Here is a 20,370-nt window from a genome sequence, read left to right as displayed (position 1 = left end):
CTGTCTAATGGACTGAACTTGCATCATCGCAGCTGTGACTACGATTGTGCTTGCACATTGATCTGGTTCGTGCCAATTACTCTTGTCAACGTGGATTGTGAACTTGGAAATTGGGTTATCTTTTATTGGGATTCTGTCAATTGCTGGCGCAAGATCCAGTTCAGGAAGTACCATTCCAACGTGCATGTTCTTGTTCACAGACCACAACAGAACTGATCGCTGCACTCCCATCTTAAAACACAGAAATCTGTTGCTTGCCTGATTATTTCGGTCAATCTGTCTGATGGATGATATTGTGTCATTAGAGATGTCATAAATTATTCGCTATGACAGGCAAAATGACTTGAAAGCAAAAATGTTCCAAGTACGAGGGTCGGTCTATAACAAGTGAACACACGATCCTCAAGTCCAGAGGATGAGATCATTCGGAAATCTCATTTGACTTTGATGGGTTGCTGTCATATCCGTGGCAACAGGGTAGGGGGATCGGAGGGTACATCTGAAGTTGCCTGCAACAAACAGTGACTGTTAGTGCGGTGAGCGTATATCAGCCTCTAACTTCTCAAAATGCAACATCATTTGCTCGGATTCAGCACGGGAGACGTATGAATTAGATCAATTGATGCTTCATTATACCTCCAGATATCTTGTCAGCATTGTTGTAGTACTGTAATTGAACCCTTCAACTGGTTCTCCTTTCACACGGGATGCGTTAAGTTGCTTCCTCACTTGAGTTGCCAGGGACTGCAAAGACAATGAAAGAAGGCTCTAGCAGTTCATCTTTGACAGTAAGGAATAACAAGGGCAATATTCTCTAGTTGGTCTATACCTTTCCTAACTCAACTCCCCACTGGTCAAAGGAATTGATGCCCCATACGAAACCTTGCACAGCTACTCTGTGTTCATAGATCGCCAGTAACTGAGGAAGACCATCATTTTGTTAAAGGTTAGCCACAGGATAATTAGGTGTCCACAATTCAGTAAGGATAAGAGCACAACCAGGGAATGGAATGCATGAGAAAAATCGGGTAAAATCACATATTTGCAAAGAATGGAAAGACGCAGAACTTCCATAGCAGAAATGTCCATACAAATGAGAACTAGCAAAGCAAAGCACGTTTCTGTCTTGTGAAACTATTATGTCATGGACAGGACAAGGGTCGGTTGATCCCACACAATCTTTTACTTGCTTTTAGGGGACTTTGCTAATAATCGGTAGCGTCTAGAGCTAGTGCTATAGACACATCTTTTGAGGTTAGTAGATTAATTCCATGGGCCCGAGATCTACCTACATAAGGTGTGCTTTCTCGTCAATAAGAAAAAAAGAAGTGCTGAGTTATTACCTTAACTACGAGAAGATAGAGTAAAATTTCAAGCAATTCAAAGAAATGTCAGCACGCAAGTAAATGTATGAAGGACTTCTCTTCTTTTTTAACAAACTGGCAAAGGAAGTGGAAACAACTTGGGTACTCAGTACTGAGAAGTATTGAACTTTATACCGTAGAACAGAATATTTTCGCCAAAAATTATTCTATTTCTAAATCTGGAGTCCTTAGAGGGATCACAGCAACCAGATATCCGAGACTGCCATGTAAGTGCAGGTCACAGATAGAAAGGCTCTAGGTTGGCTTGGCAACAACCATATGTCATAGAAGTCAACAAAATGGTATTCCATATAGAATGCAAATATTGGAATCTTTCATCTGTAACGGATTGCGGAATATGTAATGTTAATGCTAGTTACATGAGGGCGTACATTTGAGAGAGAGAGAGAGAGAGTGAGAGAGAGAGGGATTAGTTCGTGTTACTGGAAGTGTTAACCATTGCTCAAACAAAGCTTCAATAGACAATCCAGCCAATGACGTCCCAAAAGAAGGGCAGTACAAACCTGTCCGATGCTATAGGCAGTCAAGGATGGGAGCAGAAGACTCAGAGAGGGCCTATCACCTGTGAAAGTCTGCAGGAAAAAAATTTGAAGAAACAACAATCGAGACAAACCCTGGATTTCAAAAACAAGATTCTACAAACTTACCTTATGAGGGATAAGATGAGGAGGAACATTCTCCCTTTGTAACTGTTCTGGGGTCTACGCCATACCAAGATGTGGTTAGACTTCACTTCCACTAGCAGAGACAATGACTCCAGAAAATGTTCAAAAAACTCTAGAGACAACACACCTTCCCATATGCTAGGGCATCTGGTTGTGCAAAGAAGTTGGACATGAGCTCATCATGGTTATTCACCACCTCACCTAAACAATCGAGCATTCCAGTTAGTGCAAACAAACATGGATAGACAGGTTGCTTCATATAACATCGTCACTATTACCTTTCAGGTAGACAGGTTGCTGACTCTTCATGACTCCAATAAAATCACAGGGAATAACACGACCCTGAAAGTCAAATATATTGTCGTACAGAATGTCAAACATAAGATTCCATATTCCACTTTTCCAGTAAGGTAACTGATACAAGAGAAAAGGGGTACCCCCTTCACAAGCTCCAAAAAGGGAAGCTCTAATCAACTCTGTCCATGACAAAAATTTACAGAAAGAATGGTTTTGCAATGAGTAAAAAGTGGACTAATAAGGAGGAAAAACTTTTCCAGTTTAAGACTGTTTGTTTCGCAGAAAATGAATGATTCGGAAAATATTTTCTTAAAAAATGATTGCTTATATTGCTTGAAATAATTAGTCAATTGAAAATACTTTTTCATTATTTACAACAATTCATGACTAAATATTTTCATGGATGATGAACATATCTATTGTTTATTCATTTTTGTACGTGATATAAGCAATCATTTTTAGGAAAATATTTTCTGAATCGTTTATTTTCCGCCAACCAAACGGAGCAAAAAATAAGCATCGAGATTACAATGGGAAGAAACTTCCCATAACCGATCTTTCGATTGGTAGATTACGAATATGAACATCGCCCACATTTCATTATATCGAACTTTACATGTTCGTGATGTCCATAACTTGTAACCCTCAATTAGAGGCATGGAATGGAGGATAATATGGCCCATAACCAAAATTAACTAAAGACAAAAGTGTGAGTTCCTTTAAACACAATGCAGATATCAGTCTAATTACAGTGCAGTATTGCTTATGCCAATGAGATAATATCAACCATCAGTTACCTGGTGAATTAGTTGGTAAAAACTATGCTGCCCATTTGTTCCTGGTTCACCAAAGTCTATTTCACCGGCCTCAAATGGAAGTGGCACACCTTCGATTGACACCCCCTTGCCATTACTCTCCATGCTAACCTACATTATGACAGAAACATGGCATCTAAATTACCAGAGGTCAATCTCCAAGGGAAATATAAATGAGCAAAGGGCTTATAAATATGCCTGTTGTATGTGCGGGGCAAACTTCTCCAAGGCTTGAGAGTATGGTAAGATGGCCTGCACAGAAAATCAGAAACTCTGTGAAATGGTTATACATCCGACCAGAAAACAGTTAAGATCCTAGGCAGAGGAAAGGACACCCACTCTTGCTGGATATCCTAGAAATGAAACATTCCATACGCTCAACAAACCTAAAAGCACCTGAAGAACAGAAAGTCACCAGATTTCAAGTCAAAATGTCTGTAAGAGAGTATCAATGTTGACCTTGGAAGAAGGCCACTAGATTATGGATATAAAGTTAGGCAATTGACAATTGTAACACCATAAGAAGTTCTATTGGAAAAATGAAGTCTATGTTGCCAGCGAACTCACAGGTATGTTCTTGTCGAATGGTGCTGAATAGAAATGCTGATCAATGCTTTGAGCTCCCTTCAAGAACCTTAAAGCATTGGCAGTACGTTAACCACATTTTCAAAGGAGACATACAGAGATGTCAGTACTTGAACAGATTTTTGAAGTCGAATCATCAAATTAGAAATATTTTAAGCAATAAGCATTACTGAAATAGTTGACAGGAGAACAGTCCAACGATAGACTGATCTGCTGTCAAACTCGATGACGATACTTGATACTTTCAAACCTCAAGTTAAAACTTCTAAATTTAGGTGATCCACCAAGCTAAGATTGGAGAAGTGATACTACTTGCTGTAGGAAAATTCAACAAAGAGAGATCTGCGATAGATCAAAACTGAATATTGGATAAAGAAGAGAAAGAACTGCAAGAATTCAAGACCAACTCAACCAACCAGAAAAATTTGCTGCAATTGCCCACAGATTAAAATACGCAAAAGTCATACTCAACAAAATTAACCTTATTGAATGATAGCATTGATGCTTCTTAACTCTTCTTGGGGATGATATTTTGGGGAAGGAGGGAGTAAGGTCATCGTATCTACAACCTATATTTCAACATATCATAAGATGCTAGGGTGATATTTGGGTGTGGGGATCCAGACACTCGTTACTGATAGAACACCTGATGGCCCAAAATAATTAGAACATGAACAGAAATCATCACTGACTCACTACAGAACTCTACATAATAATAGTACTCGTCATACTTCTCAACAATCGGGAAGCCATATTGCAGCGATAAGGGCAATACTCCAACAGCACTGCAAACTACAGAGAGATGTCAAATATCAGTAAACATGAGCAATTCTAGCAGTAGCTAATGCAGCATATAAAAGGCAATAATACTTACCACTGTAACGACCACCAACCCAGTCCCAGAATGCAAAAGCATTGTTAGGATCAATGCCAAACTTTTCAACAAGCTGCATATTAGACATTCATGAAATGCTTGTCATTTGGTGACCACCACAATTAACAATGTATTTGTTAGAACTGCCATTGAAAACCATTTTCTAGTATGTATAGAATTTATATGAAATGGTATTTGGAGATAGACTTGAAAGAGAGGAAATGATTTAAACATGCTCCAGGTCTCATTAATTCGTCTTGATCTAGAAAAAGAGGTCAAGGTAATCCATCGAACATAATGAAGGCAAAAGTGAAGTCACCCTCAAAATGCAGGAAACAACCCTAACACTTGTGGAAAGTAAAGGGTGTAACACAGTAACAAGTTTTGGCAATGTGAAGTTTTTAGATCATGTGAAGCTCTCAGACCAAGAGAACCATGGGGTCCACTAAAGCAGGTAGCTACTTTAGAAACAACAAAAGAAAAATCACCACGTGTTCGGCTGGGAAAATAAGCATAACGGAAATGCTCACACAGAGATGGAATATGTGAATAATGGGAAAAGAAGAGAAGCTCGGTTAGGAAAGCATACAGATGAACCTTATGGAAAAGTGAATACAAAGAGCAGAGAGAGAAAACAATTTGCCAGTTAGAGAAGGCAAACTATATGTCACCTATATGCATGGGATGGTAGAGAATTGATACCGGGAGATTCGTACTGACGGCCACCATATGCTTCGCAACTGCAGAAGGCCTGTGACAGCAAATCTAATTGAGTAAATACTGAGAGAGAGAGAGAGAGAGAGTTTTTTTATTTACAGTAGTTTTTTTCATCAGTAAAAACCGGAAGACTAGCAGAACAGAAAATTATTCAATCAGATCAACCTAGAAGAGTTCCAAAAGAACTTAGTTCTTCAAAAAGAAATGGGAGAGTTTCTCTTTACTGAAGACTATCAGAACAGAAAATTATTCAACCAGATGACAACCTAGAAGAGTTCCAAAAGAACTTAGTTCTTCAAAGAAGAAACAGTATCTCTTTTGCTTCGATTCCTGAACAGGAAATACCCATTGCCAAGAAACTTCAAGAGTGGCAGAACTTCTCCTGAAATTGCTTCCTTAGGAATGAGTAATAGTAGTATATGGAGCTTACCCTAAAGCAGCGGAAATCCACTCTCTCAAAGTCCGAGCATTTAGCATGGTTTCTGCTGTGGTAAAGGTCTTCGAAACCACAACAACTACCATCAAAAGAAAAATTCTTAATGAACAAGTTATCCTAACGGATAGAAAACCATAGTGAAATGCATATACATAGATTTTTTATTACCAAGTGTAGTTTCTGGATCTAAACCCGAGATGTTTCTTGCTGCATCAATAGGGTCAACATTGGCAAGACTGCCCAGAAAAGATAATTACATCAAATTTCCAACACATATTAGGTCCGATATGCTGTAACTATGGTAAAATTCTATCCAGAAAGAGAGTACAATAAAATCTATACAGCAGGTAAAATGGCATCGGAGTAGAAGCCACACTTGCTCAGCATATGTGCACATTCGTATAGCGGTACATTTGGCTAACACCATTGTGTTGCGCTGATCATGAGAGTGCTTTAATGTGTCAAAGCTGATATATGGCACATCTTACATCATCACCATAAACCAAGCATTTTCAAGGGAATGGCTGGTGTAATATGAATTCCATTTATATTACAACAATAATCCTCCAATGTCGAAGCTGAATGTGGAGGAAATATGGCCACAAACCAATGATATCAGGAACAAATTCTACAATGAAACAATGATTGCCTGCAAGAGACACCATTTTATTTTCGCATGTAAGTGATCGGTATTTGAATGTATACATTTTTGTATTACACCTGAAGGTGCATTTAAAGTGCAAACAGTGAAAAGAAGATTCACAATCAGCTGCATGATTCATGCACTCCCAAGTTCTAGAACACCATGAATGTGCAACACTATGCGTGAATCTGCATGCACACAACATGAATACTTACAAGCGCAGCTGGCGACCTCTTGCATGCTCACTGGCCTCAGGTTCTGCGGATTATTACAATGTAGCATCAGCATAATCTTTGGCTGGTGTCATAGAATGGTTAATATTGTCAAACAACAACCAGAAACTCATAGTAACCAATAGGGATAATGACAATAACAGTCCTAAACCTTGCGTAGATCAGACACTTAATTCCTAAAGCATTCTTTTCCGTGCATCTAAATTCTAAAACTTTGCACACAACATGCATTTCAGGACTTCCATTAAATCCATCTGTTTTTTGTGGATCAAAAATCCTACGTGGCTCATAATTTTTTCAATCTTACGTGGATGTTAGTCACAAAATGGCATCTTTTCTTAGCGCTGCATCAGGAATTGTTCATTGAAAAGACCCAAAATAAACATATTAGAAGAACTCAAAACTTTTTCTAAGAGATCAATCATTGCAGGGGGAAGTGAAGAGGAGATATGCACCATCCCCTCCTTCATCGGCAAGGGCCAAGCCCCTCACTGGGGTATCGGTCAGGGTTGCTTGCTTTCAGCAAGGGCAGCCAAACCTCACCTTTGGCTGGTCTTCTCTCCAACACCTCAGCACGGGTCAGTGTCAGGAAGGGTGGCCGCCCCTTGCCAAAGTACAAGGCCCACCCTTCTGTAAACCCCTTTTATTTCCCTCTGTCTTCACTCTTTCTATTTTCTTCGCCTCCGGTCAGGCAAGGAACAGCAGCCCTTGCAGACACCCCAGCGAGGGTCGCCAGCCCTGACCATTGAAGGAGGGGTTGACGCTCGCAGGCCTCTGGGCAAAGCAAACCCATTCTCCCCCCCCTCCCCCTCTTTCCCTTCTCTCTCCCATTCTTTTCTCTATGTGGTTTTCTTCTTCTCTTTCCTGATGTGGTGCCAAATCCGTGGGAAAGAAGAACAATTAATGAGAATCGCCATGTGATTGTCTGTCCAAGTACAACGGAGGTCACCAAAGTACTGAAATGCACTTTGCTTACAAATTTTAAGACTCAAGGGCCGACTCGGGACAAGTTTTAGGACTCCTACTGTCATTATCCATAATCCGTATTGCAACCAACCTGTTTGGAGAGCTGTATGCACAAACAAAGGACCAAGGAAGCTTCCACCAATACCAACAGATATTACATCTTTCAAAACTTTACCAGTGGCGCCAACCTACCATACAGTGTCATTTAGCTTAAGATCTAACAATGCTAAAGAAAAATCAAAACCCAGAGCTGTACATTACCCAAGAACCACTGCGAACCCTTTCTGAAAATTCTTTGATCTTGTCCAAAACATTCCAAACATCAGGGACAACATTTTTGCCATCACTGCATATAACTGCATCCCGTGGAGCTCTCAGAGCTACATGCAGTACTGATCTATTTTCTGTACTGTTGATCTGCAATGGTCAAGAAAGAAAAAAAAAAAGTCAGCAACTCCATGAATTACTTATTTTAATGTTATTCACCACAAACAAAATGATCTAATAGTTGTGTTATAATTTATTTTGTTCTCCCTAGTACATGTGAAAACTGATAATTAAATGCCAATTACTCTAACGAAATTCATTGTTGACTAAACAAGTGAATACTAAATGCCAAGCAGGCCATCTCCTAGAGAATCATATCGACTCATTTAAATGAGTTCCCCAAAAGAAAATTAAACCCAAAGCTCTCAAATGCAGTTCCACCAATCAACTAAAAAATTATATGATAATGAATTAAAGCATTTAAATTTAGTTGTCCATAGTAGTAGCATCTCATTTAACTAGAAAGTGAATTGCCAAGACTTACATGCTCTCCATTGTACATGCGGTCAATCTTCTGCTTGAGAGATGCGGCCTGCAGAAATCAAACATGTTCGAGTGACAATATTATAAATATCTTAGTTTCAGGAACATATAGTCCCCACTTAATTTGGAATATACCCATCACCCCAACAGCTACGAACCTCTGCTAATGCGAAGAGCTTGTCAATCGTGTCAGGGGTAGCACGCTGCCGTGAGTAGTCCAACAGCATATCATCAAACTCACTGTAGAAAAGCTTCGATTACTTAAAAATAGTATTGTCTCACACTGGGTTCACGCTACTTAATCCCATGATAGTGGGACAGCATCTCAAGGAATATCAAATAACGATCTGAGAAAAGGTTCGACAAAGGTGCATACACCGTCATAGACCGGCACCGTTCGGTGTCGCTCATCAATTCTCGCAAATGAGTCCTCTTAACTTCCTCAACATGGCCCTGCACGACACCACATGTCCACAACGCATCAAATACAGTTCCGTCATATCAACAAACACCTTCAGAACACTTAAGAAAGCAAGCTAGCGACCTTCAAGTCCTTCCACGGCTGGGTTTCGCTGATCAGAGCAGGCGAAGCCATTACGAACGTACTGTACCGCTCGAAACCAAATCGCTGCACCAGAAACCATCGGCGGAGGTTACAGTCATAAACCGTTAAGATCTAAACTGCTCAAAACCATCTGAGAGCGTACCAGTGAAATTCGACGGCTCAATTACAAAAGAAACCCAAAAAACAAAAAAAGAGAGAGGGGCTAGATTAGCCATTATAATATTAAGTAATCTTCAGTGAACTAAAAGAACATGATCGTCCGGTGGAACAAGACAGATAATACAATAACCGCATTGAACGAGGCGGCACAAGAACGGAAAATGCATCCGCGAAATACAGAGGAGCGGTCATCACAGAGATGAGATGAACAACACGGCGGCGAGAGGAGAATCGCTGATACCTGGAAGATGAATTTGAACGACGACGACGAGGATGAGAAGAGGAATCAGATGCAAAAGTGGAGGCCGACTAAGAGAGAAAGAGAGAGAAGTGGGAAGCTTCGCAAAAGAAAAGCTGCGCTGCGCAGGACGTCGCGTCGTGACGTGGCACCGGCGTGCGGCTTCACACGTGTGGCATCTCTCGAGCATTAGATGCGGGTCACGAGATGTTTCAACCTCCAACCAGACTCTCCCTGCGCTCGCAGATTGAAGAATTTTCCGTTAGCCAGAAATTGACTCACACACACACACACACACATATATGTCTGTTGTAAGCTGAGCAAGTCCTTCAACTGCTTGATCTCGCGCGCTTCATTCGGACATCAGGATCCCTCGGACGTAAAGGTCAAACATACCTAGGGTAGTGCCTGCTAATAGGAAAGAAAAAGATATATTGATAAAAAGGGATAAACGGTGAAGAAGAGAGATTTCAAGTTAGCTTTGGCTCGCTATCGTTGAGTAGAGTCATACAGCAGCATTTCACGTTTGGGGTAAATTATCTAAGTTTCGGCTCCTGTGTCATCAATTGTGCTTTGCATAATATCTTTAATCGACTTATCGATGATGTATCCCGATTGAAGATACTATTCATAAATTGGACATATAACAAGATAAGATGTTGGTGCCTCTGCCATATGAAGAAAAAAAAAATAGGATTTACATATCTAGAGTTGCTGGTGTGAAAGTTTAACTTTTTTCATATCATCAAAACTTCGTATTTGTTTCCGCACGCTAAAAATACCTTTCATTTACTATAATAAAATCCTAAATATTTTTCGAGAAAAGTGTCGAAAAAGTTCTAAACTTATTACATTGATGTTAATTCGGTCCTAAATCTTTTGCATTTATGCCAATTTTAATCGAAAGACAACGACGTAGATGTCGGTTGTCCTACGTGGCACGGCTAGCGCGGACGTGAATATTTTTTAATGTGTTTTTTTTGTCTTTTCTTTTTTTCTTCTTTTTCTTGCACTTTCTTTTTTCTTTTGATTGGCGGCTGGCGGGGGTCGCGGGCCGTCCCTTATCGGCCCCATGCGAGGGCATCATGGCCCTCGCCGGATCCGGGTGAGGGCTCGAGGCCCTTGCCGGCCCCAATAAAAAAAAAGAAATGCAAGAAAAAAGAAGGGAAAAAAAAAGAAAAAAAAATACTAAAATTATATTTAAACCATCAAATATTATTAAAATAACATTAAAAATATTCACGTCGACACAAGCGGTGTCGGGTAGGACAACCGACTTTCACGTCGGTGATTTTCGATCAAAATTGATCGGATTGACTCAATTGATACGAATGCAAAATGTTTAAGAGTGGATTGGTGCTAATAAAGGATCTAAGACTGAATTGGCATTAATGTAATATGTTTAGGACTTTTTTTTATGCTTTGTCCAAATTCTTTACGTAACACCAATATCCCAAATTATTATTATTATTATTATTATTTTGTCGAGCCACCGATAGACAAAACTTTTGCCAATATCGGTGTAACACAAATTTTGGAGTTTTGGTGACAAAAAAAAAGTTGTGGTGTTGGCGTCTTACGATATCTGGTAACACACAAGAAAAAAAAACATTTGGGATATTTATGTGATCGATCTTACTCGAAATCATATTCAACTCGTGCAGCGCTAGAATTGGATTCAATTCTTTGTTTTGTTAAATGAGCTTAACCAGCGAATTGGTCTAGTCTGAGTTCGAACTCCGTCATATTTGACCCAACTATTTCGCGAGCTTCACCGATCGATTAAATTTAGAATTAGTTTCTCACAATCTTCACGCACAATTAAAACAACATGGTATGCGACAATTAACAGCATCACCTTTCTAAATCTTGACTACCCTTGTAGTTCAGCTTCTGATAATCGAGATGAACCGTTGATTTGGAGTCAACTGGGCTCAGGATGATCCCCTGATAACTCGTAAATCAGATCCTCCCACATTCTTCAGCCCTACTTCAGTAACATTATGGAACGTTGTGGTCTTTCGATTTAGAAAGGCGATACTGTTAAAAGAAAAGGATGAAAGCACCACCAGGTTTTTGGGGAAATAAGTCCATCGAGTTTTGGGTGTTAGGAGAATAAACACGAACATGGAGATTTGAACTCGGACCTTCTGTTCCGTTATCACAGGAGATGAGATCACTATCAACCATTTTAAAAGTTTAAGTTATTGGGTAGAGAGATCCAACATGAATATAAATAGCTTATCGAGCCATATGAGACAATATTCAAATATTTGCAACTTAAATTTTGGACCTCTGCACTTTGAACATTCTTCATTCTCACAGCACAGTTTTATGAACAGGACGGCTGTAGCATTGGTATGCAGAAAAGATTCAAAACAAGGATCTGCCATTCTTTACCTCCTCGGTTGTATATTAAGCATTTCTCCCAATGTGCGGCAGATGATGGTTGACGAGTCTACCTCTCCCATGGAATCCAGAAAGATGAAAGCATGAAAAGATAAAGAAAGACAGAAAGGAAACTAAGCTTTATTCCTGTTTTCCAGATTACATCAACGAAAACATCAACGAAAGGTGTCGCCATCACCAATCAACTTATGTCAAACTTATTGCAACTAAATGCATTACGAAACCAGATTACCGTTTTTTTTTAATGTTTTGCCAGAGCTTTGTTAAAAGAGGTTCAGAGCAGTCATCACTTTTCAGGACCAAAGTACTTTTTACAATTGGCCATAAGTTACAATGTGCTGTTCGAGCAAAAATGGTCTTAGCTAGTTAGTTTTCTTCACTTGCAGGATTCCTGTTCTCACGGTCAGTCTCATCCTCACAAACTGACAGCTAGAACTTAAGATCTACCCTGCAGTAAGGTTGTTGCCAATTAAAGCTGAATCGTAGTCTCCGCATAAGTTTGTTGAATTCATCCGGCCAGGAAATGGGAAATGGATGCATATTTACATTAAGGCAAATGAGAACCAATGCAGTGCTTATTCTGGCCAAATCATCGTGGTCCATTAAACTTGCTTCATACTTTCAATGCTGCCAAATGACCAATTCTTGCTGCCGGAGTGACCTGTGCATCCACCGTTGTCAATATCTGAGGAATTGACATGCCTCCAGAGATGACAATTTCTGCATCACGCGAGGAGATTAGAACACAAGCAACCATTCTAGATTTTGGTTAACAAGGATCACTGGCTTTGAGTTTGAAGACCATACCGATCCCTTCCCGAACGGATAAGTTAGGCCTTATGATATCATTTGAACTAATTAGAAAGAGATCCCCAATATAGAGGTGGTTAGAAGGCACATAAACGCAGGTCAATTCTTCTTCGCCCACATTTCTTTGGAGAATAACGGAAGACGTAATAAAACCAAATGCATACTCGCCAATACGTGGATGCCTTATTAGAGCCACTTCTTTGAATGCATTGGAGGTTTGATCTGTAAGACGATGCAATGAAACACATTTTAGAACTCAGGAGCTAAGTCGGCACAATATATCCAGAGATATACCTGGTGATATTGCTGCACTTATTTGCTTTGATGCAGAATAAATATAGCTCACGAGTGGCATTTTCTTAATGAACCATTCGCCGAGGGTGAGAACAGAGGCTCCTAACCATGACGACATGAAAATCCCAACCAAGAAAATGAAAGTCATGGAGGTGACAAATCCAAGACCTGTAGATGACCAGATGGTCCCGTAAAGTAGGTGGAATTAATAACGCATTCAAAATCCGTCTGTTGAATTCAGGTCATGCAAAATAGCGATGCTAAGCATAAATTGACAGTATGTTGCCTCGAGACTTGCATTAGTAGGCCTAGAACATAGACCTCTTTTGTGTTGTTTACTTGTAATGACTCATAAGTTTCAGCTAAACAAGATGCCCTTATTCAGGAAAGGGTAATTTAGGACATACAAATGCCACGGTAGAAAGGAACACATGAACCCAATTTGCTTAGTCTAGTCAGAGCCAGCAGATTTACCTCTATTGCAAAGTTTCATGAGTTCTCACACACAATTGAGGGAAAAAAAGAGGAATGCCATTTTGTATTGAACAGATGAAACGCATCAGACCTATCTCTAATGCTCATTGATTGGGCCTATTTGCCTTTCAAGCACTTAACATGCAAGATATTGCCTATGCGAAATTGTTGCTAGAATGAGGATGCAAAAATGTCAAAAGTAGGCTCCTCTCACCATTGTCAGGGTAACAATCTGTAGTCATCCAATATGCATGACATATTAGTACTTAGAAATATGAGAATCTGCCAGGAAGAGCACTACACAGTAGCTTCCTAATTATGCGCCATAAAGAGCATTATGAGGGGTCAAATACAATTTAGAACGATACCAGTTTCACATTCAAGCTTGAGAATAGAACCATATTTGCTGCAGCTGCTAACAAATTGCATTAAACCTTAAGAGCAATTGCTGTGACAAACACTCAAACTATACTCACCAAAGATGTTAATCCCTAGATGGTTATAGATTGGAGAGAAGAACCCATCCACGAAATGAATGAAACCCCACGTGACATAAAATGTAATGGCCATCGGAAGAAGAATGACACTGCAAACAATGACGAACTATCTCACTTCCGTAAAAATTAGTCAAATAATCACGCTAGAGACTCAAAAATCGTATATAACAACTATGCACCTTCAAGTGTAGTAGAAACTTAGAAAGGCACTAGTAACTTGACAAAATGATTCAACAAATCTAATAGGATGAAGACGAGAATTTCCCAATGTATCATTGGGAGAAAAAGGAGGAAGATGGCATACCACCCTGTCATAAACTTTTTGGAAGCCCAGCTCTGGACAACTTTGGAAATGGCCTATGAAAAAGCAGAAACACAGTTATTATCCACTTATAGAGACTAAACCACATAAGATGGAGGAATGCTATGATGTATAATGGTTCATTCTAGTTATAGTTTTCGTCTCACAGATATTCACGTTAATTGCGCTGACAGATATCCATCCCACCTCTGCGCTGGAGAATGTCAGAAAACCTCAGATTATCTCAAATTTAACCAGATTTTCCAAGAAGCTGAACAGGAGGTAATCAATTTTTGTTTGCCCAAGTTTCATGTGCGCACGATCAGTATTGCCACAGCATTTCCTGAGCAACCCGACTCTAGCAGTGGATTTTTAAGATAATCGAGAGAGTCTCAAGTCTTGCATCTAATCATCTGCCTTCATTTTTCAGCCGACATCTTTCTCTTTCTTACCAGCTGAAACTCCATACCACAAAGGCCAGCTCATGTAAATTAAATTTGTTTTCCTAATGCATCAATCTGCATAATGATAGTAATCATAAGCCTTCCTAATCCTTATCAAAATTGTGATCAGAGTTCATCCAAAGATTGCCAGCGCCCCAAAGAGAGGTCAGCTAAACTGAATCAAGGAACCAACGAACCACACATTTTCTCCATCGAGCCCATTGAAAGAGCAGCTTAAAACTAGAGGAAACAGATCGCAGGAATCACCCATACACTAGCGATCTAAACAGATAGAACAGAGCAGCGATGATGATGATGATGAGGATGATTATGGTGGTGATGATGTCAGAGAGAGAGAGAGAGAGAGAGGACCTCTCGACCGGAGTGATGATGCGGGGGCGGCACAGCAGTGGGAGGCGAGGACGACGGGGAGGAGGACTTGGAGCCGCCATTCTCGGGGAGGGCGGAGACGGGAATCAGCAGGTCGCGATCCCTATCCCTCTCTCTCGTCGTCATCGTTCTGCGTTTCTTCGTGCTCGAACTCAGATTTGTTTCGACTTCATGGAATTCGTATGCAGTTGGAGTTAGTTAGGGATGTGCGCGGGTCCCTTATAACTGTTAATCTCAGTCCGGACCAATCACCTCAAAACGGGCCTCGCTACGCTAGGCCCATTATCATTAATAAAATAAAACGATATTATTTATTTAAAACAAGTAATTTCGTTTCCTGCGATAATAGTCCTTGTATTTTTTTTTTGGTTAATACCACGAAAAATCCTAAACTGATATAGCTGTAATAAATTTATTAAAAATTATTTTTTTAACCACAAAAACACTAAACCGGTACACCTTCGACAAATTCACCCCAAACTGGTATAATTATGATAAATTTGCCCTCCGCTAGTTTTCGATAAATTTTATCGTTAAATTGCTGAGTTGAATGACATGTGGCAGTTACCGAATGTACATGTTTGGGGGTTTTAAACCTCTGTTAATCACATGTGTATCAATTTTGGATTTTTCGTGGTATTAACTCAATTTCACAGAAACTAACATAGGGTAAATTTGTCACGGATATACCAGTTTAGTAAAAAAAAATAGTTTTTGGTAAATTTTTCACGGGTGTACCGGTTTCAGGTTTTTCGTGGCATTAATCCCCCTTTTTTTTTTTTTTGCCCTTCTATTTAAAAATGTAAATGAAAATGCCGATGTGCCTGTTAAATTTCTGTTCAATTCTGATATGGGAGCTAACTCCTCGTTCGGAAACCGCAGCTGAATTTTAGAAGCTAACTCAACTCCTCATCCGTAGGAATCTGATTCCAAACAGGTGAATCGCAGCTTGTGTTGGGGAACATAAAAGATTGCTGCAACTGCAGGGCCGAAGAAATCTAGTGCGAAGCCGCAATCATCTGATTACCATTGCGTTGGGCAGATCAATCGTTCGGATCCCGGCTTCAATATCTCTCTTTGATGGAAGTCCAAAGTTCTGCTGATATAGGGCGGGCATATGCCACTTAATGCGAGAACCCACCCCTATAGTTAGTTATGGCGTACAAGTTCTCAGATAAAATACTTAAAAGACCGGTGTATCTGGAGATCAGCAAGTGTTTCGGCCGGTACATTCGCTCACAAGCCGATCCGTGACTATGAGAAATGAACATATCTGCAGTTAAACATTAAAGATCACTTTGACAGATCACTTGATTGGCGCAATAGAATTCCTATACATGTAACATAAGCCATCGGAGCTTGAGTAATTGCTACAGTCCGACACACCATGTAGGATCGAATTTCTGTCGGATTTTGCCACCGCAGTAAAAGTACAGCACAAATAGGATAAGTACCCTAATGCATCCGCCACAAGTTCACTTCTTCTTGGTTTTACTTGCAAGAATAATGATCCTCCTCCGCCTTCAGCGTGCTCCACATGGGTAGACACAGCCATTGTAACCTAGTAAGAAAGGGATCGATCGGTCGTGAAAGTGAGATCACCGATGATTTGAAAGCCGGTGAAGGTGAATGAAAAACTCCGTTTCATTACTAAGTAAGGAGTAGAAGGAGAAATGAGTGAATAACTACCAACAATGTAGTGAAGCATCAAACCCCGTATATAGTTATATACAGTTAGGAGGAATATGCTGCTTCCGCATGGGATCTTCTTCAAGTATAGAGGATTACAGAGAACAGAAAGGAAAAAGAGTGTCTTTTCGGGCCATTTTAGTTGGAAGGCAAACGAACAGAAACTGTCTAGAAGTGATAGTACTCACTTGGGTTGTTGGGTGATAATGTGGCCGTCTGCGAGAAGTCGCAGTTCCCAGGACTGTGGTCAGAGTTCTGGTAGTAAAGATTCATGGCATATGCAGCATGTGATGCCACGGTGTTTGGCTCAAAGCAAGCCCCGCCAGGTTGGATCGGCTGGCAATTAATTCCATGGCCACAAGCGTAATCCAAGTTCGCCTGCAACTGGGCATCCGACACCCCAGTCTTGGGTATGCACCAAGTTGCTTTCTCGGGCTTTGGCGATGGACCGACAGGTGTCTTTGGCGATGGACCAACAGGTGTCTTTGGCGCTGCAGGAGTCTTCATCAAGGGGATCGTATGTCAGTAAACCACCCAAAAATTGATGCTCAAGAACAAGCAGTGTCGCCAAAGTCGTTAATATTAGTCACAAGTCAGTATCAAGGGGAAACCATGGAGACTACAGTTCCAAAGATGGACAAATCGATTCTCACCTGGCTACTCTTGGAAAGGCCGACGTCGTAGTTCATGGAAAGATCTGACTTGAAAAGACCAAATGCACGCTCAGAAGCTGGTCCAGGCTTCAAATCCTCATCGTACAGGGCAAACAGATACGTATCTACTGATTTCCCAGGCATCAAGGGAGTTCCAACCATCGAGCGGAGGTGAGCTATCAAATTACCATTATAGGCCTTCGCATTCTCCATGCTAGGGCCAACCTCGTTGCTGTCTCCCTTGTATGGCCAACCGGTCTCAGCCACTACAATCTCCACATTTTTGAACCCAAACGAGTTTAATGCAGAGCGAACAGCATCCACCTGCAAAGATCAAGAATATTGCTAAAAATCAATAATTAAAGAAGATAGGGGAATATAACTCGGATCCAGTGTTAAAAGATCAACAAGCCGCAGTGCCTGTATCTGGTTTGATCTTTGAAGTGTAATGAATGACTCATTGTACTGAGACAACCATTTTTTTGCATCAAGGTCTAAAGGATTTAACTTTTGTCCTTACCACAAAATCAAGGAGATTGTGGGAATTAATCTACTTCACGTCACACATATCATTGTTCTAAGATCACACACTCAAATGAAAAAACAAGTCTTAAGTCGTCGCGAATTCATGCTGGGAATCAAATCTGCATCTTTGCATAGTTGGATGCGGCATTCTTTGTTCTTGTTTTTCTAAGGAAGTGCAGAGATTCAATGGACTATGGCGTTGAAGAAACTTGAATAGGTTAATAGAAAAACAGTGGCTGACTTCTAGCTACCAAAATCGACTTGCCGAAACTCTACTGATTTCAAGTACTCATCTGTCATCAACTGAAGATGAAGTTCTTGTTATCTGGAACTAGGTTTCACCAGCATAATCCACTCAATTGGGGAAACATAGCCATTCTAGTACAAGCAGAGGGCAAGCATCCTTCAGCTACAATTCAAATTAGCAACTGAAAGCAAACAACTATAAATGAGAAGTCTGCATGAGTTACCGACTCACCTGAGCATCAAACATATTGGTGTACTTAATCTTGGTGTTGGTATCGAGCCTCCCAGCATTTGGTTGGAACAAGCAGAAAGCCAATGTCTCAGGCCTAGGATCACTCCTGTACGCGAAATAGGGATACGGATTGATAGCGAATGGCGAACCAGTTGCATCGTTGAACCCTAAGATTCCCTTCATCACATCACTGAAGCTGGGGTCAAAACTACCGGAAGATGGTGGCTCGGATGACTTAAGCACGGCCATGGAATGCACCGAGGACACCTTGATTTTCCCTCCCAGGGACATGGCATTAAGCGCATTCTGCATGTTCTGCATCGCCGGCAACAGCTGAGTCATCAAATTATGGTCTCCGGAGGTCATTACCTCATTGCCCACGGTGATGAGGATGATTTTGCTCGAGGGATAGAAGGGAGCCACGTTCGCGTTGACCCAATTCTTTGCAAAGTTAGGATCATTTGCCAGAGCAGGAATGTCGCCATTTGCCGCGCCGATGACAATTCCAATACCTGTGTTTGCTAGAGCCCTAATTATGGCGGGGTCCGTTCCATATAACCGGACCTTCTCGATGGACGTTGACTGAAGCAGCTTTGCGGTGGCAGACGGCTGCGGGAGGTTATCCGCAACCTGGCCATAGTTGACTCCAATGAATGACTGCGAATCTGCGTTGCAAATGGCATGTTAGCTAATCACGGATTAAACACAATCACTCAAAACTCTTGTGATTCTCCTCCTTTTAGCTTCTCAATTACACACCGAGTTGTTGACTAATCCTTCTTCACTGCACATGTTATTCCCTAAGGAAAGCTAAGGTAGACCGGGAAAACTCACTATAATACTCCATCATACGCAGACTAAATGACACGACAGACTAATTGAGCGCACAAGGTGCTGCTGCTCCATCACTCGGTATAATGATCTTCTGGACCAGTCTTAACATACCCGGCATGACTTGACGACTTGATGTTAAAAAACAAATAAAAGGATCTTATTAACGAGCACTCCTTGACGGGGCTAAATGAAGAGAGATTTTCATTTTCAATGCAGGCCTTATCTTGACACTTTACATGTGCCTGGGCATCTGTTAACAGAATAAAAGAAAAAAAAAAGTGGTTTTGCAGCATCTCAAAAATCTTGTCTGAAAAAGCAGGAACTCCAAAAGCAAATACTATGATCCTGCAATAACCGAGTGGGACTTGGGACTTATCGGATCTCAAGACAAGAACTTGGCAAAATTACCAGGCGTTGCGTTGCAGGATTGAATTGGGATCACGAAACTTACTCGCGAAGCAAGACGTCCGCGAGAGGACGACGAAGAGCAGGAGGGTGGGGAAGCGCGGAACCTCCATGGTTGAAAAAGAGCTTCTTTCTCAGAGTTCTTTGCCAATGCCAAGAACACAACACACACACACACACACAAACACAACACGACGCGTGGGCAGAGAAGCGAGAGGAGGAAGAGAATATAAAGGCCAAAGGTGAAAGCTTTCGATGTACAAAAGTTTCGGGAAAAAAGAAGAAAGAACAGAGAAAAAGTACACAAAAAAAAAAAGAAAAGCAAAAAGTGCGAGCTTGAGTGTGGAAAAGGGCCTTGTCTGTGTGCCTGCAGCTGGAAACTTTCCGTGTCCACGTTAGAGGAAAAGAGAGGAGCACTGGCACTTCGTGGAGACGCTGATGATTGATGAGAAACAGAGGAGTCGGGGGAGTTTAAACGGCGTGTCGTTTGCGCCGCGCCCTGTGAATTGACGGGAATGCCCTCCATTTCGACCGTTGCCTTGAATCCTGTCGCGCTGCGGGATTCATGGCAATGAATGCATGGTGGTGGCACTGGCACGTGTGCGAAAGCAGCTCTTGTTAATTAGCCACTTCATTTCTCCCCATATCATCTCTACTACACCCGAACAAGATAAAAATAGTCCTGAACGTATTGTAATTTTACTAATTTAATCATGAACTTTTTAATTTTGCTAGTTGAATCCTAAGTCTTTTTACATTATGTCAATCGAATCCATCGTT

General features: G+C 40.9%; 3 protein-coding genes across 6 annotated transcripts; all 3 read right to left on the bottom strand.

Annotated features, from left to right (window-relative positions):
- Positions 1-137: 137 nt before the first annotated feature.
- LOC115751624 (glucose-6-phosphate isomerase, cytosolic) lies at positions 138-9,509 on the bottom strand. 3 transcript variants are annotated; one of them, XM_048274814.1, is made up of 25 exons: positions 9,491-9,509; positions 8,971-9,056; positions 8,803-8,879; positions 8,585-8,666; positions 8,428-8,475; positions 7,878-8,033; positions 7,708-7,804; positions 6,633-6,675; positions 5,943-6,010; positions 5,769-5,853; positions 5,324-5,372; positions 4,622-4,694; positions 4,479-4,539; positions 3,730-3,796; positions 3,502-3,558; positions 3,361-3,414; positions 3,145-3,273; positions 2,329-2,392; positions 2,178-2,251; positions 2,033-2,086; positions 1,889-1,957; positions 830-919; positions 637-744; positions 419-509; positions 138-350 (listed from the first exon to the last, which is right to left on the bottom strand). In XM_048274814.1, exons 2-24 carry the CDS (start codon positions 9,019-9,021, stop codon positions 459-461), a joined length of 1,707 nt encoding a protein of 568 aa, XP_048130771.1. In that variant the 5' UTR covers positions 9,022-9,056; positions 9,491-9,509; the 3' UTR covers positions 138-350; positions 419-458. The 3 variants fall into 3 exon arrangements, with proteins under 3 accessions (XP_048130771.1, XP_048130770.1, XP_030545425.1); XM_048274813.1 differs by having other exon boundaries at positions 138-509; XM_030689565.2 differs by having other exon boundaries at positions 138-509; positions 8,971-9,054; positions 9,392-9,505.
- A 2,477-nt stretch (positions 9,510-11,986) lies between these two features.
- On the bottom strand, positions 11,987-15,207 carry LOC115751620 (protein LIKE COV 3-like). The gene is made up of 6 exons (XM_030689562.2): positions 14,989-15,207; positions 14,177-14,229; positions 13,852-13,961; positions 12,902-13,069; positions 12,605-12,829; positions 11,987-12,517 (listed from the first exon to the last, which is right to left on the bottom strand). Exons 1-6 carry the CDS (start codon positions 15,130-15,132, stop codon positions 12,411-12,413), a joined length of 807 nt encoding a protein of 268 aa, XP_030545422.1. The 5' UTR covers positions 15,133-15,207; the 3' UTR covers positions 11,987-12,410.
- A 966-nt stretch (positions 15,208-16,173) lies between these two features.
- LOC115751616 (glucan endo-1,3-beta-glucosidase 7) lies at positions 16,174-20,023 on the bottom strand. Of its 2 annotated transcripts, none has more exons than XM_030689551.2 (5): positions 19,637-20,023; positions 18,352-19,016; positions 17,349-17,672; positions 16,884-17,202; positions 16,174-16,567 (listed from the first exon to the last, which is right to left on the bottom strand). In XM_030689551.2, exons 1-5 carry the CDS (start codon positions 19,701-19,703, stop codon positions 16,530-16,532), a joined length of 1,413 nt encoding a protein of 470 aa, XP_030545411.1. In that variant the 5' UTR covers positions 19,704-20,023; the 3' UTR covers positions 16,174-16,529. The 2 variants fall into 2 exon arrangements, with proteins under 2 accessions (XP_030545411.1, XP_030545412.1); XM_030689552.2 differs by having other exon boundaries at positions 16,884-17,196.
- Between the last annotated feature and the right edge of the window lie 347 nt (positions 20,024-20,370).

The sequence above is a fragment of the Rhodamnia argentea genome, chromosome 2 (assembly GCF_020921035.1).
Source record: "Rhodamnia argentea isolate NSW1041297 chromosome 2, ASM2092103v1, whole genome shotgun sequence".
In the NCBI taxonomy this organism is placed as follows: Eukaryota; Viridiplantae; Streptophyta; class Magnoliopsida; order Myrtales; family Myrtaceae; genus Rhodamnia; species Rhodamnia argentea.
The sequence above is the reverse complement of the archived record's forward strand: the minus strand, read 5'-3'. Positions and strand labels throughout refer to the sequence as shown.

Coding starts and splice junctions, on each gene's coding strand:
- LOC115751624 (XM_048274813.1), bottom strand. CDS start 9,021: ATGGCTTCGCCTGCTCTGATCAGCGAAACCCAGCCGTGGAAGGACTTG. Junction 6,676..7,707: donor GCATACAGCTCTCCAAACAG/GTTGGTTGCAAT, acceptor AATAATCCGCAG/AACCTGAGGCCAGTGAGCAT. Junction 745..829: donor GGGGAGTTGAGTTAGGAAAG/GTATAGACCAAC, acceptor TTGTCTTTGCAG/TCCCTGGCAACTCAAGTGAG.
- LOC115751620 (XM_030689562.2), bottom strand. CDS start 15,132: ATGACGACGAGAGAGAGGGATAGGGATCGCGACCTGCTGATTCCCGTC. Junction 14,230..14,988: donor ATCATCACTCCGGTCGAGAG/GTCCTCTCTCTC, acceptor GCTTTTTCATAG/GCCATTTCCAAAGTTGTCCA. Junction 12,518..12,604: donor ATCCGTTCGGGAAGGGATCG/GTATGGTCTTCA, acceptor CGCGTGATGCAG/AAATTGTCATCTCTGGAGGC.
- LOC115751616 (XM_030689551.2), bottom strand. CDS start 19,703: ATGGAGGTTCCGCGCTTCCCCACCCTCCTGCTCTTCGTCGTCCTCTCG. Junction 17,673..18,351: donor CCAATATGTTTGATGCTCAG/GTGAGTCGGTAA, acceptor TGATCTTTGCAG/GTGGATGCTGTTCGCTCTGC. Junction 17,203..17,348: donor GCCTTTCCAAGAGTAGCCAG/GTGAGAATCGAT, acceptor ACGATCCCCTTG/ATGAAGACTCCTGCAGCGCC.